We start from the raw sequence: 19,161 nt of genomic DNA on the forward strand, positions 1-19,161 counted from the left end.
GGTGATCAGAATGAGGAAAACAGTCTGTCTGGATGTGTGCTGAGGTCCTGGTAGCACAGCCCCGTGACTCCTGGGCTCCATGAGACTAATAGCTCCACCAACACTGATCTTTCCCCTTCCAAGGGTATACAGTCCAGCCCCAGAAATAGGGAGGAATGGTGATGATGGGGGGCAGACTGGCAGTAGAAGCTCAATGCGGAGTTGTATTGTCTCTATTTGGAGCACCGTGAAATACAACGACAGTGTGAATGAGAGGGGAATTAGGAGCTGTAATAATTAATTCTGAGGTCACATCTTGAAAATAAAAATAAAAGTTCCATAAACAGTCCGTAGCATCTGGTATCACACAGTTCAATCAGACGTCTCCAAATTCCCAAGCACTACACAATTCAGCTTTAAGGATATTTTTTACATTGAATTTGGCCCAATACAATAATTAAACCCCAATCTCTGAAGGTAATCCCTCACTCAGTGCTAACCTTTCTGGTTCTGGGTGAACGCAGTGATGTTTCTGGACAGAGCTCTGATGACTAAAACTCTTCCCACACTCTGAACAGTGATACGGTTTCTCTCCTGTGTGAATGCGCTGGTGTCTTTGGAGATGACCCTGTTCAGTAAAACTCTTCCCACACTCTGAACAGTGATACGGTTTCTCTCCTGTGTGAATGCGCTGATGTGTTTTGAGACTAAGCTGGTGAGTAAAACTCTTCCCACACTCTGAACAGTGATACGGTTTCTCTCCTGTGTGAATGCGCTGGTGTGTTTTGAGATTACCCTGTTCAGTAAAACTCTCCCCACACTCTGAACAGTGATACGGTTTCTCTCCTGTGTGAATGCGCTGGTGTTTTTGGAGACTACTCTGTACAGCAAAACTCTTCCCACACTCTGAACAGTGATACGGTTTCTCTCCTGTGTGAATGCGCTGGTGTGTTTTGAGACTACCCTGTACAGCAAAACTCTTCCCACACTCTGAACAGTGATATGGTTTCTCTCCTGTGTGAATGCGCTGATGTGTTTTGAGAGTACCCAGTTCAGCAAAACTCCTCCCACACTCTGAACAGTGATACGGTTTCTCTCCTGTGTGAATGCGCTGGTGTGTTTTGAGACTATTCTGGTAAGGAAAACTCATCCCACACTCTGAACAGTGATACGGTTTCTCTCCTGTGTGAATGCGCTGATGTGTTTTGAGACTAGTCTTGTAAGGAAAACTCATCCCACACTCTGAACAGTGATACGGTTTCTCTCCTGTGTGAATGTGCTGGTGTTTTTTGAGACTATTCTGGTAAGGAAAACTCATCCCACACTCTGAACAGTGATACGGTTTCTCTCCTGTGTGAATGCGCTGGTGTGTTTTGAGACTACCCTGTTTAGTAAAACTCTTTCCACACTCTCCACAGTCATAAGTTTTCCGTTTGTTTTCACTTGTCTTAGATTTCCTGTTGGATGTGTGAGTGTGGGGAGTATCCAAGGATGCTTCCTGAGAACTGGAGCTTCTGTCCTCCATATCCTCACATTTAATCTCCATATCCTCACATTTAATCCCTCCTGATCTCAACATTGTGTTAAATTCCACTTGGAAATGTTTCTTGATGCACCTGTGGAAAAAAAAACTGGAACTTTCTTGAATAACAGGAGCCAGAGAATGTATCCAAAGAGATGTTCTTCTGTCCTGGAAGACAATAAACAAAGATAAATTAGTTAAACACTCTCTCCCCTGGCTCTCTGTTGGTGACCAATATTCCCCTGAATTTGTAGTCAGTTCCACCTTAAGTACTGCCACTTAAACAACAAATAGAGCAAAACCTAGGGCTGGGCAATAAGCGCAAATCAATATCACAATTAATTGCACATTTTACCACAATTACGATTTTTTAATGATTATTCTGCTTTTGTATTTTTGACCCTCATATTTCAGGGACGAGGATTGTGCTGTAAATATGCTCCAGTATTAAATGTGGGATATTTTTTTCTAATGTCGCTGAGAGCTTGTTTACATTTAACTTATGTTCAGTGTAGTCTTAATTATACTCAAAACACAGCACATCTAAACCAGACAATAGCTGCTCCCGTCGCTTGGTCTGATTTGGCATTTAGGTTGCGTCCATATGGCAGATAGGGGCAATGTTATTTCAAATAACATTTTTTCTCTTGATGTATAGTTTCCATAAATTCCCAACTCTAATGATCCTGTTGTAATACAGCTGCTTCAGGTTGTGATGAACTTTGCAAGTAGAGGTTCCAATAACTTACATTCATTGCTGCACAATGCGTTACATTAGGAATAGGAGGAAAGGTACTTACTTGCAAAGTTCATCATGTTATAAAAAATGTTATTTGAAATATTCGATTTAAAAATAAATATACAGTTTGGGAAACCCAAGGTTAGTGTGATGTATGAAAATGTACAAAATAATTTGCCTGAATCCTACAAATAATCAAAAACACTGGGAGTGAACAGCAATTTATAATATATTTAAATAAAAACTCAGGGTAAATAAAAGATACAGGACTCAGTTAAAATGTCATATTAATTGAATTTTCTCCAAAATTACCTATTTCAGATAATCTGGATAAATTATGCCACATGTGCGCAAAGAGGTCTTATCCCTGTTATACACAGTGCGTCAGTATTCCACTTTGTTGTAATAGATCAACATTTCGTGTTTCTTTTTCTCTTTTTTTCTTTTTACTCTGCAGATACAGTGTAATGTGTGCAATTTCTGGTTCCACCACAAATGTCTGGCAATGACAACAGAAGAATGGGAGACATTCTCTCAAACTGGACAGGACCTGCACTGTCCACACTGCACTGATGTGTAATACGTCCCTGTGTGTGTTGATGTAAATAGTTAAATAACTGTTCCTGTAGTTCAGTAGGATAGTGCATCATTGTATGTTCAAAAATATATATTTAAAGCATCTACAACCAACCTAAATAAAATGTGCAGTTCTAAGACTTAATTATAATCCCCATCTTTCCTAATCCTGAAATAGAAAATATAGGAAATCTGACATTGAAAATAGATTCTTAAATTTGTTACAAGGTTCACGTGTCCAAATGAGCATGAAGGGTATTGGTCCTTGGGTGTACTACATCATAGGCCCGAAATTGGGTCTGTGGGTCATGTCATTGAATTGTGAAACCTATCTTTCCTAGTCCAGAAACAGAAAATATAGGAAATCTCACATAGAATCTGTTTTCACAAATTTGTTACAAGGTTTACATGCAGCACATAGGAAGCTGATGTACAATCAACTTTCAAAAGTGTGTTACAGGGTTTACTTATTTAAATGCTGATATTTAAATGCCTTATACCCAAGACTTTTATTTCGAAAAGAAGTTGCTTCGCTAAAGCACTTCTCCGCCAGAAAAAACTTATCGGTAAATCACATAATGATATTTTCACATCTTACAGCAGTAAAAACATTGAACGCCAGTGTGTGTGAATAAGTTCACAATATGTAGTAATTGCACTGAAATAGTCATTTGGCGAGTACATTTTGTTTTTTAGGATATGCGTTATGTTATATATGTTATTCCAAGATATTCGTGGGTGAATGTCTGTAAACACAGTATAAACGGGATGAAAATGTCTTAAACACGTTTATCTTCAGTAAAACATGATATAAACGGGATGAAAATGTCTTAAACACGTTTATCTTCAGTAAAACACGGTATAAACGAGGTGTAAATATCTTAAACACGTTTATCTTCAGTAAAACACGGTATAAACGGGGTCTAAACATCTTAAACACGTTTATCTCCAGTAAAACACAGTATAAACATCTTAAACACGTTTATCTTCAGTAAAACACGGTATAAACGGGGTGTAAATATCTTAAACACGTTTATCTTCAGTAAAACACGGTATAAACGGGGTGTAAACATCTTAAACACGTTTATCTTCAGTAAAACACGGTATACACGGGGTGTAAACATCTTAAACACGTTTATCTTCAGTAAAACACGGTATACACGGGGTGTAAATATCTTAAACACGTTTATCTTCAGTAAAACACGGTATAAACATCTTAAACACGTTTATCTTCAGTAAAACACGGTATAAACGAGGTGTAAATATCTTAAACACGTTTATCTTCAGTAAAACACGGTATAAACATCTTAAACACGTTTATCTTCAGTAAAACACGGTATACACGGGGTGTAAACATCTTAAACACGTTTATCTTCAGTAAAACACGGTATAAACGGGGTGTAAATATCTTAAACACGTTTATCTTCAGTAAAACACGGTATAAACGGGGTGTAAATATCGTAAACGCGTTTATCTTCAGTAAAACACGGTATAAACGGGGTGTAAATATCTTGAACACGTTTATCTTCAGTAAAACACGGTATAAACGGGGTGTAAATATCTTAAACACGTTTATCTTCAGTAAAACACGGTATAAACGGGGTGTAAACATCTTAAACGCGTTTATCTTCAGTAAAACACGGTATAAACGGGGTGTAAATATCTTAAACGCGTTTATCTTCAGTAAAACACGGTATAAACGGGGTGTAAATATCTTAAACACGTTTATCTTCAGTAAAACACGGTATAAACGAGGTGTAAATATCTTAAACACGTTTATCTTCAGTAAAACACGGTATAAACATCTTAAACACGTTTATCTTCAGTAAAACACGGTATAAACGAGGTGTAAATATCTTAAACACGTTTATCTTCAGTAAAACACGGTATAAACGGGGTGTAAACATCTTAAACGCGTTTATCTTCAGTAAAACACGGTATAAACGGGGTGTAAATATCTTAAACGCGTTTATCTTCAGTAAAACACGGTATAAACGGGGTGTAAATATCTTAAACGCGTTTATCTTCAGTAAAACACGGTATAAACGGGGTGTAAATATCTTAAACACGTTTATCTTCAGTAAAACACGGTATAAACGGGGTGTAAACATCTTAAACGCGTTTATCTTCAGTAAAACACGGTATAAACGGGGTGTAAATATCTTAAACGCGTTTATCTTCAGTAAAACACGGTATAAATGGGGTGTAAATATCTTAAACACGTTTATCTTCAGTAAAACACGGTATAAACGGGGTGTAAACATCTTAAACACGTTTATCTTCAGTAAAACACGGTATAAACGAGGTGTAAATATCTTAAACACGTTTATCTTCAGTAAAACACGGTATAAACATCTTAAACACGTTTATCTTCAGTAAAACACGGTATAAACGAGGTGTAAATATCTTAAACGCGTTTATCTTCAGTAAAACACGGTATAAACAAGGTGTAAATATCTTAAACGCGTTTGTCTTCAGTAAAACACGGTATAAATGTGGTGTAAATATCTTAAACACGTTTATCTTCAGTAAAACACGGTATAAACGGGGTGTAAATATCTTAAACACGTTTATCTTCAGTAAAACACGGTATAAACGGGGTGTAAATATCTTAAACACGTTTATCTTCAGTAAAACACGGTATAAACGGGGTGTAAATATCTTAAACACGTTTATCTCCAGTAAAACACGGTGTAAACATCTTAAACACGTTTATCTTCAGTAAAACACGGTATAAACGGGGTGTAAATATCTTAAACACGTTTATCTTCAGTAAAACACGGTATAAACGGGGTGTAAACATCTTAAACGAGTTTATCTTCAGTAAAACACGGTATAAACGGGGTGTAAATACCTTAAACGCGTTTATCTTCAGTAAAACACGGTATAAACGGGGTGTAAATATCTTAAACACGTTTATCTTCAGTAAAACACGGTATAAACGAGGTGTAAATATCTTAAACACGTTTATCTTCAGTAAAACACGGTATAAACGGGGTGTAAATATCTTAAACGCGTTTATCTTCAGTAAAACACGGTATAAACGGGGTGTAAATATCTTAAACACGTTTATCTTCAGTAAAACACGGTATAAACGAGGTGTAAATATCTTAAACACGTTTATCTTCAGTAAAACACGGTATAAACATCTTAAACACGTTTATCTTCAGTAAAACACGGTATAAACGAGGTGTAAATATCTTAAACACGTTTATCTTCAGTAAAACACGGTATAAACATCTTAAACACGTTTATCTTCAGTAAAGCACGGTATAAACGAGGTGTAAATATCTTAAACACGTTTATCTTCAGTAAAACACGGTATAAACATCTTAAACACGTTTATCTTCAGTAAAACACGGTATAAACGGGGTGTAAACATCTTAAACGCGTTTATCTTCAGTAAAACACGGTATAAACGGGGTGTAAATATCTTAAACGCGTTTATCTTCAGTAAAACACGGTATAAACGGGGTGTAAATATCTTAAACGCGTTTATCTTCAGTAAAACACGGTATAAACGGGGTGTAAATATCTTAAACACGTTTATCTTCAGTAAAACACGGTATAAACGGGGTGTAAACATCTTAAACGCGTTTATCTTCAGTAAAACACGGTATAAACGGGGTGTAAATATCTTAAACGCGTTTATCTTCAGTAAAACACGGTATAAATGGGGTGTAAATATCTTAAACACGTTTATCTTCAGTAAAACACGGTATAAACGGGGTGTAAACATCTTAAACACGTTTATCTTCAGTAAAACACGGTATAAACGAGGTGTAAATATCTTAAACACGTTTATCTTCAGTAAAACACGGTATAAACATCTTAAACACGTTTATCTTCAGTAAAACACGGTATAAACGAGGTGTAAATATCTTAAACGCGTTTATCTTCAGTAAAACACGGTATAAACAAGGTGTAAATATCTTAAACGCGTTTGTCTTCAGTAAAACACGGTATAAATGTGGTGTAAATATCTTAAACACGTTTATCTTCAGTAAAACACGGTATAAACGGGGTGTAAATATCTTAAACACGTTTATCTTCAGTAAAACACGGTATAAACGGGGTGTAAATATCTTAAACACGTTTATCTTCAGTAAAACACGGTATAAACGGGGTGTAAATATCTTAAACACGTTTATCTCCAGTAAAACACGGTGTAAACATCTTAAACACGTTTATCTTCAGTAAAACACGGTATAAACGGGGTGTAAATATCTTAAACACGTTTATCTTCAGTAAAACACGGTATAAACGGGGTGTAAACATCTTAAACGAGTTTATCTTCAGTAAAACACGGTATAAACGGGGTGTAAATACCTTAAACGCGTTTATCTTCAGTAAAACACGGTATAAACGGGGTGTAAATATCTTAAACACGTTTATCTTCAGTAAAACACGGTATAAACGAGGTGTAAATATCTTAAACACGTTTATCTTCAGTAAAACACGGTATAAACGGGGTGTAAATATCTTAAACGCGTTTATCTTCAGTAAAACACGGTATAAACGGGGTGTAAATATCTTAAACACGTTTATCTTCAGTAAAACACGGTATAAACGAGGTGTAAATATCTTAAACACGTTTATCTTCAGTAAAACACGGTATAAACATCTTAAACACGTTTATCTTCAGTAAAACACGGTATAAACGAGGTGTAAATATCTTAAACACGTTTATCTTCAGTAAAACACGGTATAAACATCTTAAACACGTTTATCTTCAGTAAAGCACGGTATAAACGAGGTGTAAATATCTTAAACACGTTTATCTTCAGTAAAACACGGTATAAACATCTTAAACACGTTTATCTTCAGTAAAACACGGTATAAACGGGGTGTAAACATCTTAAACGCGTTTATCTTCAGTAAAACACGGTATAAACGGGGTGTAAATATCTTAAACGCGTTTATCTTCAGTAAAACACGGTATAAACGGGGTGTAAATATCTTAAACGCGTTTATCTTCAGTAAAACACGGTATAAACGGGGTGTAAATATCTTAAACACGTTTATCTTCAGTAAAACACGGTATAAACGGGGTGTAAACATCTTAAACGCGTTTATCTTCAGTAAAACACGGTATAAACGGGGTGTAAATATCTTAAACGCGTTTATCTTCAGTAAAACACGGTATAAATGGGGTGTAAATATCTTAAACACGTTTATCTTCAGTAAAACACGGTATAAACGGGGTGTAAACATCTTAAACACGTTTATCTTCAGTAAAACACGGTATAAACGAGGTGTAAATATCTTAAACACGTTTATCTTCAGTAAAACACGGTATAAACATCTTAAACACGTTTATCTTCAGTAAAACACGGTATAAACGAGGTGTAAATATCTTAAACACGTTTATCTTCAGTAAAACACGGTATAAACGGGGTCTAAACATCTTAAACACGTTTATCTCCAGTAAAACACAGTATAAACATCTTAAACACGTTTATCTTCAGTAAAACACGGTATAAACGGGGTGTAAATATCTTAAACACGTTTATCTTCAGTAAAACACGGTATAAACGGGGTGTAAACATCTTAAACACGTTTATCTTCAGTAAAACACGGTATACACGGGGTGTAAACATCTTAAACACGTTTATCTTCAGTAAAACACGGTATACACGGGGTGTAAATATCTTAAACACGTTTATCTTCAGTAAAACACGGTATAAACATCTTAAACACGTTTATCTTCAGTAAAACACGGTATAAACGAGGTGTAAATATCTTAAACACGTTTATCTTCAGTAAAACACGGTATAAACATCTTAAACACGTTTATCTTCAGTAAAACACGGTATACACGGGGTGTAAACATCTTAAACACGTTTATCTTCAGTAAAACACGGTATAAACGGGGTGTAAATATCTTAAACACGTTTATCTTCAGTAAAACACGGTATAAACGGGGTGTAAATATCGTAAACGCGTTTATCTTCAGTAAAACACGGTATAAACGGGGTGTAAATATCTTGAACACGTTTATCTTCAGTAAAACACGGTATAAACGGGGTGTAAATATCTTAAACACGTTTATCTTCAGTAAAACACGGTATAAACGGGGTGTAAACATCTTAAACGCGTTTATCTTCAGTAAAACACGGTATAAACGGGGTGTAAATATCTTAAACGCGTTTATCTTCAGTAAAACACGGTATAAACGGGGTGTAAATATCTTAAACACGTTTATCTTCAGTAAAACACGGTATAAACGAGGTGTAAATATCTTAAACACGTTTATCTTCAGTAAAACACGGTATAAACATCTTAAACACGTTTATCTTCAGTAAAACACGGTATAAACGAGGTGTAAATATCTTAAACACGTTTATCTTCAGTAAAACACGGTATAAACGGGGTGTAAACATCTTAAACGCGTTTATCTTCAGTAAAACACGGTATAAACGGGGTGTAAATATCTTAAACGCGTTTATCTTCAGTAAAACACGGTATAAACGGGGTGTAAATATCTTAAACGCGTTTATCTTCAGTAAAACACGGTATAAACGGGGTGTAAATATCTTAAACACGTTTATCTTCAGTAAAACACGGTATAAACGGGGTGTAAACATCTTAAACGCGTTTATCTTCAGTAAAACACGGTATAAACGGGGTGTAAATATCTTAAACGCGTTTATCTTCAGTAAAACACGGTATAAATGGGGTGTAAATATCTTAAACACGTTTATCTTCAGTAAAACACGGTATAAACGGGGTGTAAACATCTTAAACACGTTTATCTTCAGTAAAACACGGTATAAACGAGGTGTAAATATCTTAAACACGTTTATCTTCAGTAAAACACGGTATAAACATCTTAAACACGTTTATCTTCAGTAAAACACGGTATAAACGAGGTGTAAATATCTTAAACGCGTTTATCTTCAGTAAAACACGGTATAAACAAGGTGTAAATATCTTAAACGCGTTTGTCTTCAGTAAAACACGGTATAAATGTGGTGTAAATATCTTAAACACGTTTATCTTCAGTAAAACACGGTATAAACGGGGTGTAAATATCTTAAACACGTTTATCTTCAGTAAAACACGGTATAAACGGGGTGTAAATATCTTAAACACGTTTATCTTCAGTAAAACACGGTATAAACGGGGTGTAAATATCTTAAACACGTTTATCTCCAGTAAAACACGGTGTAAACATCTTAAACACGTTTATCTTCAGTAAAACACGGTATAAACGGGGTGTAAATATCTTAAACACGTTTATCTTCAGTAAAACACGGTATAAACGGGGTGTAAACATCTTAAACGAGTTTATCTTAAGTAAAACACGGTATAAACGGGGTGTAAATACCTTAAACGCGTTTATCTTCAGTAAAACACGGTATAAACGGGGTGTAAATATCTTAAACACGTTTATCTTCAGTAAAACACGGTATAAACGAGGTGTAAATATCTTAAACACGTTTATCTTCAGTAAAACACGGTATAAACGGGGTGTAAATATCTTAAACGCGTTTATCTTCAGTAAAACACGGTATAAACGGGGTGTAAATATCTTAAACACGTTTATCTTCAGTAAAACACGGTATAAACGAGGTGTAAATATCTTAAACACGTTTATCTTCAGTAAAACACGGTATAAACATCTTAAACACGTTTATCTTCAGTAAAACACGGTATAAACGAGGTGTAAATATCTTAAACACGTTTATCTTCAGTAAAACACGGTATAAACATCTTAAACACGTTTATCTTCAGTAAAGCACGGTATAAACGAGGTGTAAATATCTTAAACACGTTTATCTTCAGTAAAACACGGTATAAACATCTTAAACACGTTTATCTTCAGTAAAACACGGTATAAACGGGGTGTAAACATCTTAAACGCGTTTATCTTCAGTAAAACACGGTATAAACGGGGTGTAAATATCTTAAACGCGTTTATCTTCAGTAAAACACGGTATAAACGGGGTGTAAATATCTTAAACGCGTTTATCTTCAGTAAAACACGGTATAAACGGGGTGTAAATATCTTAAACACGTTTATCTTCAGTAAAACACGGTATAAACGGGGTGTAAACATCTTAAACGCGTTTATCTTCAGTAAAACACGGTATAAACGGGGTGTAAATATCTTAAACGCGTTTATCTTCAGTAAAACACGGTATAAATGGGGTGTAAATATCTTAAACACGTTTATCTTCAGTAAAACACGGTATAAACGGGGTGTAAACATCTTAAACACGTTTATCTTCAGTAAAACACGGTATAAACGAGGTGTAAATATCTTAAACACGTTTATCTTCAGTAAAACACGGTATAAACATCTTAAACACGTTTATCTTCAGTAAAACACGGTATAAACGAGGTGTAAATATCTTAAACACGTTTATCTTCAGTAAAACACGGTATAAACGAGGTGTAAATATCTTAAACGCGTTTATCTTCAGTAAAACACGGTATAAACAAGGTGTAAATATCTTAAACGCGTTTGTCTTCAGTAAAACACGGTATAAACGGGGTGTAAATATCTTAAACACGTTTATCTTCAGTAAAACACGGTATAAACATCTTAAACGCGTTTATCTTCAGTAAAACACGGTATAAACGGGGTGTAAACATCTTAAACGCGTTTATCTTCAGTAAAACACGGTATAAACGGGGTGTAAATATCTTAAACGCGTTTATCTTCAGTAAAACACGGTATAAACGGGGTGTAAATATCTTAAACACGTTTATCTTCAGTAAAACACGGTATAAACGGGGTGTAAACATCTTAAACGCGTTTATCTTCAGTAAAACACGGTATAAACGGGGTGTAAATATCTTAAACGCGTTTATCTTCAGTAAAACACGGTATAAATGGGGTGTAAATATCTTAAACACGTTTATCTTCAGTAAAACACGGTATAAACGGGGTGTAAACATCTTAAACACGTTTATCTTCAGTAAAACACGGTATAAACGGGGTGTAAATATCTTAAACACGTTTATCTTCAGTAAAACACGGTATAAACGGGGTGTAAATATCTTAAACACGTTTATCTTCAGTAAAACACGGTATAAACGGGGTGTAAATATCTTAAACACGTTTATCTCCAGTAAAACACGGTGTAAACATCTTAAACACGTTTATCTTCAGTAAAACACGGTATAAACGGGGTGTAAATATCTTAAACACGTTTATCTTCAGTAAAACACGGTATAAACGGGGTGTAAACATCTTAAACGAGTTTATCTTCAGTAAAACACGGTATAAACGGGGTGTAAATACCTTAAACGCGTTTATCTTCAGTAAAACACGGTATAAACGGGGTGTAAATATCTTAAACACGTTTATCTTCAGTAAAACACGGTATAAACGAGGTGTAAATATCTTAAACACGTTTATCTTCAGTAAAACACGGTATAAACGGGGTGTAAATATCTTAAACGCGTTTATCTTCAGTAAAACACGGTATAAACGGGGTGTAAATATCTTAAACACGTTTATCTTCAGTAAAACACGGTATAAACGAGGTGTAAATATCTTAAACACGTTTATCTTCAGTAAAACACGGTATAAACATCTTAAACACGTTTATCTTCAGTAAAACACGGTATAAACGAGGTGTAAATATCTTAAACACGTTTATCTTCAGTAAAACACGGTATAAACATCTTAAACACGTTTATCTTCAGTAAAGCACGGTATAAACGAGGTGTAAATATCTTAAACACGTTTATCTTCAGTAAAACACGGTATAAACATCTTAAACACGTTTATCTTCAGTAAAACACGGTATAAACGGGGTGTAAACATCTTAAACGCGTTTATCTTCAGTAAAACACGGTATAAACGGGGTGTAAATATCTTAAACGCGTTTATCTTCAGTAAAACACGGTATAAACGGGGTGTAAATATCTTAAACGCGTTTATCTTCAGTAAAACACGGTATAAACGGGGTGTAAATATCTTAAACACGTTTATCTTCAGTAAAACACGGTATAAACGGGGTGTAAACATCTTAAACGCGTTTATCTTCAGTAAAACACGGTATAAACGGGGTGTAAATATCTTAAACGCGTTTATCTTCAGTAAAACACGGTATAAATGGGGTGTAAATATCTTAAACACGTTTATCTTCAGTAAAACACGGTATAAACGGGGTGTAAACATCTTAAACACGTTTATCTTCAGTAAAACACGGTATAAACGAGGTGTAAATATCTTAAACACGTTTATCTTCAGTAAAACACGGTATAAACATCTTAAACACGTTTATCTTCAGTAAAACACGGTATAAACGAGGTGTAAATATCTTAAACGCGTTTATCTTCAGTAAAACACGGTATAAACAAGGTGTAAATATCTTAAACGCGTTTGTCTTCAGTAAAACACGGTATAAACGGGGTGTAAATATCTTAAACACGTTTATCTTCAGTAAAACACGGTATAAACATCTTAAACGCGTTTATCTTCAGTAAAACACGGTATAAACGGGGTGTAAACATCTTAAACGCGTTTATCTTCAGTAAAACACGGTATAAACGGGGTGTAAATATCTTAAACGCGTTTATCTTCAGTAAAACACGGTATAAACGGGGTGTAAATATCTTAAACACGTTTATCTTCAGTAAAACACGGTATAAACGGGGTGTAAACATCTTAAACGCGTTTATCTTCAGTAAAACACGGTATAAACGGGGTGTAAATATCTTAAACGCGTTTATCTTCAGTAAAACACGGTATAAACGGGGTGTAAATATCTTAAACGCGTTTATCTTCAGTAAAACACGGTATAAACGGGGTGTAAATATCTTAAACACGTTTATCTTCAGTAAAACACGGTATAAACGGGGTGTAAACATCTTAAACGCGTTTATCTTCAGTAAAACACGGTATAAACGGGGTGTAAATATCTTAAACGCGTTTATCTTCAGTAAAACACGGTATAAATGGGGTGTAAATATCTTAAACACGTTTATCTTCAGTAAAACACGGTATAAACGGGGTGTAAACATCTTAAACACGTTTATCTTCAGTAAAACACGGTATAAACGAGGTGTAAATATCTTAAACACGTTTATCTTCAGTAAAACACGGTATAAACATCTTAAACACGTTTATCTTCAGTAAAACACGGTATAAACGAGGTGTAAATATCTTAAACGCGTTTATCTTCAGTAAAACACGGTATAAACAAGGTGTAAATATCTTAAACGCGTTTGTCTTCAGTAAAACACGGTATAAATGTGGTGTAAATATCTTAAACACGTTTATCTTCAGTAAAACACGGTATAAACGGGGTGTAAATATCTTAAACACGTTTATCTTCAGTAAAACACGGTATAAACGGGGTGTAAATATCTTAAACACGTTTATCTTCAGTAAAACACGGTATAAACGGGGTGTAAATATCTTAAACACGTTTATCTCCAGTAAAACACGGTGTAAACATCTTAAACACGTTTATCTTCAGTAAAACACGGTATAAACGGGGTGTAAATATCTTAAACACGTTTATCTTCAGTAAAACACGGTATAAACGGGGTGTAAACATCTTAAACGAGTTTATCTTCAGTAAAACACGGTATAAACGGGGTGTAAATACCTTAAACGCGTTTATCTTCAGTAAAACACGGTATAAACGGGGTGTAAATATCTTAAACACGTTTATCTTCAGTAAAACACGGTATAAACGAGGTGTAAATATCTTAAACACGTTTATCTTCAGTAAAACACGGTATAAACGGGGTGTAAATATCTTAAACGCGTTTATCTTCAGTAAAACACGGTATAAACGGGGTGTAAATATCTTAAACACGTTTATCTTCAGTAAAACACGGTATAAACGAGGTGTAAATATCTTAAACACGTTTATCTTCAGTAAAACACGGTATAAACATCTTAAACACGTTTATCTTCAGTAAAACACGGTATAAACGAGGTGTAAATATCTTAAACACGTTTATCTTCAGTAAAACACGGTATAAACATCTTAAACACGTTTATCTTCAGTAAAGCACGGTATAAACGAGGTGTAAATATCTTAAACACGTTTATCTTCAGTAAAACACGGTATAAACATCTTAAACACGTTTATCTTCAGTAAAACACGGTATAAACGGGGTGTAAACATCTTAAACGCGTTTATCTTCAGTAAAACACGGTATAAACGGGGTGTAAATATCTTAAACGCGTTTATCTTCAGTAAAACACGGTATAAACGGGGTGTAAATATCTTAAACGCGTTTATCTTCAGTAAAACACGGTATAAACGGGGTGTAAATATCTTAAACACGTTTATCTTCAGTAAAACACGGTATAAACGGGGTGTAAACATCTTAAACGCGTTTATCTTCAGTAAAACACGGTATAAACGGGGTGTAAATATCTTAAACGCGTTTATCTTCAGTAAAACACGGTATAAATGGGGTGTAAATATCTTAAACACGTTTATCTTCAGTAAAACACGGTATAAACGGGGTGTAAACATCTTAAACACGTTTATCTTCAGTAAAACACGGTATAAACGAGGTGTAAATATCTTAAACACGTTTATCTTCAGTAAAACACGGTATAAACATCTTAAACACGTTTATCTTCAGTAAAACACGGTATAAACGAGGTGTAAATATCTTAAACACGTTTATCTTCAGTAAAACACGGTATAAACGAGGTGTAAATATCTTAAACGCGTTTATCTTCAGTAAAACACGGTATAAACAAGGTGTAAATATCTTAAACGCGTTTGTCTTCAGTAAAACACGGTATAAACGGGGTGTAAATATCTTAAACACGTTTATCTTCAGTAAAACACGGTATAAACATCTTAAACGCGTTTATCTTCAGTAAAACACGGTATAAACGGGGTGTAAACATCTTAAACGCGTTTATCTTCAGTAAAACACGGTATAAACGGGGTGTAAATATCTTAAACGCGTTTATCTTCAGTAAAACACGGTATAAACGGGGTGTAAATATCTTAAACACGTTTATCTTCAGTAAAACACGGTATAAACGGGGTGTAAACATCTTAAACGCGTTTATCTTCAGTAAAACACGGTATAAACGGGGTGTAAATATCTTAAACGCGTTTATCTTCAGTAAAACACGGTATAAATGGGGTGTAAATATCTTAAACACGTTTATCTTCAGTAAAACACGGTATAAACGGGGTGTAAACATCTTAAACACGTTTATCTTCAGTAAAACACGGTATAAACGGGGTGTAAATATCTTAAACACGTTTATCTTCAGTAAAACACGGTATAAACGGGGTGTAAATATCTTAAACACGTTTATCTTCAGTAAAACACGGTATAAACGGGGTGTAAATATCTTAAACACGTTTATCTCCAGTAAAACACGGTGTAAACATCTTAAACACGTTTATCTTCAGTAAAACACGGTATAAACGGGGTGTAAATATCTTAAACACGTTTATCTTCAGTAAAACACGGTATAAACGGGGTGTAAACATCTTAAACGAGTTTATCTTCAGTAAAACACGGTATAAACGGGGTGTAAATACCTTAAACGCGTTTATCTTCAGTAAAACACGGTATAAACGGGGTGTAAATATCTTAAACACGTTTATCTTCAGTAAAACACGGTATAAACGAGGTGTAAATATCTTAAACACGTTTATCTTCAGTAAAACACGGTATAAACGGGGTGTAAATATCTTAAACGCGTTTATCTTCAGTAAAACACGGTATAAACGGGGTGTAAATATCTTAAACACGTTTATCTTCAGTAAAACACGGTATAAACGAGGTGTAAATATCTTAAACACGTTTATCTTCAGTAAAACACGGTATAAACATCTTAAACACGTTTATCTTCAGTAAAACACGGTATAAACGAGGTGTAAATATCTTAAACACGTTTATCTTCAGTAAAACACGGTATAAACATCTTAAACACGTTTATCTTCAGTAAAGCACGGTATAAACGAGGTGTAAATATCTTAAACACGTTTATCTTCAGTAAAACACGGTATAAACATCTTAAACACGTTTATCTTCAGTAAAACACGGTATAAACGGGGTGTAAACATCTTAAACGCGTTTATCTTCAGTAAAACACGGTATAAACGGGGTGTAAATATCTTAAACGCGTTTATCTTCAGTAAAACACGGTATAAACGGGGTGTAAATATCTTAAACGCGTTTATCTTCAGTAAAACACGGTATAAACGGGGTGTAAATATCTTAAACACGTTTATCTTCAGTAAAACACGGTATAAACGGGGTGTAAACATCTTAAACGCGTTTATCTTCAGTAAAACACGGTATAAACGGGGTGTAAATATCTTAAACGCGTTTATCTTCAGTAAAACACGGTATAAATGGGGTGTAAATATCTTAAACACGTTTATCTTCAGTAAAACACGGTATAAACGGGGTGTAAACATCTTAAACACGTTTATCTTCAGTAAAACACGGTATAAACGAGGTGTAAATATCTTAAACACGTTTATCTTCAGTAAAACACGGTATAAACATCTTAAACACGTTTATCTTCAGTAAAACACGGTATAAACGAGGTGTAAATATCTTAAACACGTTTATCTTCAGTAAAACACGGTATAAACGAGGTGTAAATATCTTAAACGCGTTTATCTTCAGTAAAACACGGTATAAACAAGGTGTAAATATCTTAAACGCGTTTGTCTTCAGTAAAACACGGTATAAACGGGGTGTAAATATCTTAAACACGTTTATCTTCAGTAAAACACGGTATAAACATCTTAAACGCGTTTATCTTCAGTAAAACACGGTATAAACGGGGTGTAAACATCTTAAACGCGTTTATCTTCAGTAAAACACGGTATAAACGGGGTGTAAATATCTTAAACGCGTTTATCTTCAGTAAAACACGGTATAAACGGGGTGTAAATATCTTAAACACGTTTATCTTCAGTAAAACACGGTATAAACGGGGTGTAAACATCTTAAACGCGTTTATCTTCAGTAAAACACGGTATAAACGGGGTGTAAATATCTTAAACGCGTTTATCTTCAGTAAAACACGGTATAAATGGGGTGTAAATATCTTAAACACGTTTATCTTCAGTAAAACACGGTATAAACGGGGTGTAAACATCTTAAACACGTTTATCTTCAGTAAAACACGGTATAAACGAGGTGTAAATATCTTAAACACGTTTATCTTCAGTAAAACACGGTATAAACATCTTAAACACGTTTATCTTCAGTAAAACACGGTATAAACGAGGTGTAAATATCTTAAACACGTTTATCTTCAGTAAAACACGGTATAAACGAGGTGTAAATATCTTAAACGCGTTTATCTTCAGTAAAACACGGTATAAACAAGGTGTAAATATCTTAAACGCGTTTGTCTTCAGTAAAACACGGTATAAACGGGGTGTAAATATCTTAAACACGTTTATCTTCAGTAAAACACGGTATAAACGGGGTGTAAATATCTTAAACGCGTTTATCTTCAGTAAAACACGGTATAAACGGGGTGTAAATATCTTAAACGCGTTTATCTTCAGTAAAACACGGTATAAACGGGGTGTAAACATCTTAAACACGTTTATCTTCAGTAAAACACGGTATAAACGAGGTGTAAATATCTTAAACACGTTTATCTTCAGTAAAACACGGTATAAACATCTTAAACACGTTTATCTTCAGTAAAACACGGTATAAACGGGGTGTAAATATCTTAAACACGTTTATCTTCAGTAAAACACGGTATAAACGAGGTGTAAATATCTTAAACACGTTTATCTTCAGTAAAACACGGTATAAACATCTTAAACACGTTTATCTTCAGTAAAACACGGTATAAACGGGGTGTAAATATCTTAAACGCGTTTATCTTCAGTAAAACACGGTATAAACGGGGTGTAAACATCTTAAACACGTTTATCTTCAGTAAAACACGGTATAAACATCTTAAACACGTTTATCTTCAGTAAAACACGGTATAAACGAGGTGTAAATATCTTAAACACGTTTATCTCCAGTAAAACACGGTGTAAACATCTTAAACACGTTTATCTTCAGTAAAACACGGTATAAACGGGGTGTAAACATCTTAAACACGTTTATCTTCAGTAAAACACGGTATAAACATCTTAAACACGTTTATCTTCAGTAAAACACGGTATAAACGAGGTGTAAATATCTTAAACACGTTTATCTCCAGTAAAACACGGTGTAAACATCTTAAACACGTTTATCTTCAGTAAAACACGGTATAAACGGGGTGTAAACATCTTAAACACGTTTATCTTCAGTAAAACACGGTATAAACGGGGTGTAAACATCTTAAACACGTTTATCTTCAGTAAAACACGGTATAAACGGGGTGTAAACATCTTAAACACGTTTATCTTCAGTA

At 34.6% G+C, this 19,161-nt stretch overlaps 1 protein-coding gene across 1 annotated transcript in view; it reads right to left on the minus strand.

The window, feature by feature from the left end:
• Positions 1 to 19,161, minus strand: part of LOC136694219 (zinc finger protein 850-like) — a 517,486-nt gene that overhangs the window by 496,702 nt on the left and 1,623 nt on the right. The window contains exon 2 of the mRNA XM_066667613.1: positions 518 to 1,669. Within this exon, the coding sequence (XP_066523710.1) occupies positions 518 to 1,558 (1,041 nt within the window). The 5' untranslated portion in view covers positions 1,559 to 1,669. The remainder of the gene's footprint in view (positions 1 to 517; positions 1,670 to 19,161) is intronic.

This window comes from Hoplias malabaricus, chromosome 4 (genome assembly GCF_029633855.1).
Source record: "Hoplias malabaricus isolate fHopMal1 chromosome 4, fHopMal1.hap1, whole genome shotgun sequence".
Classification (NCBI taxonomy): Eukaryota; Metazoa; Chordata; class Actinopteri; order Characiformes; family Erythrinidae; genus Hoplias; species Hoplias malabaricus.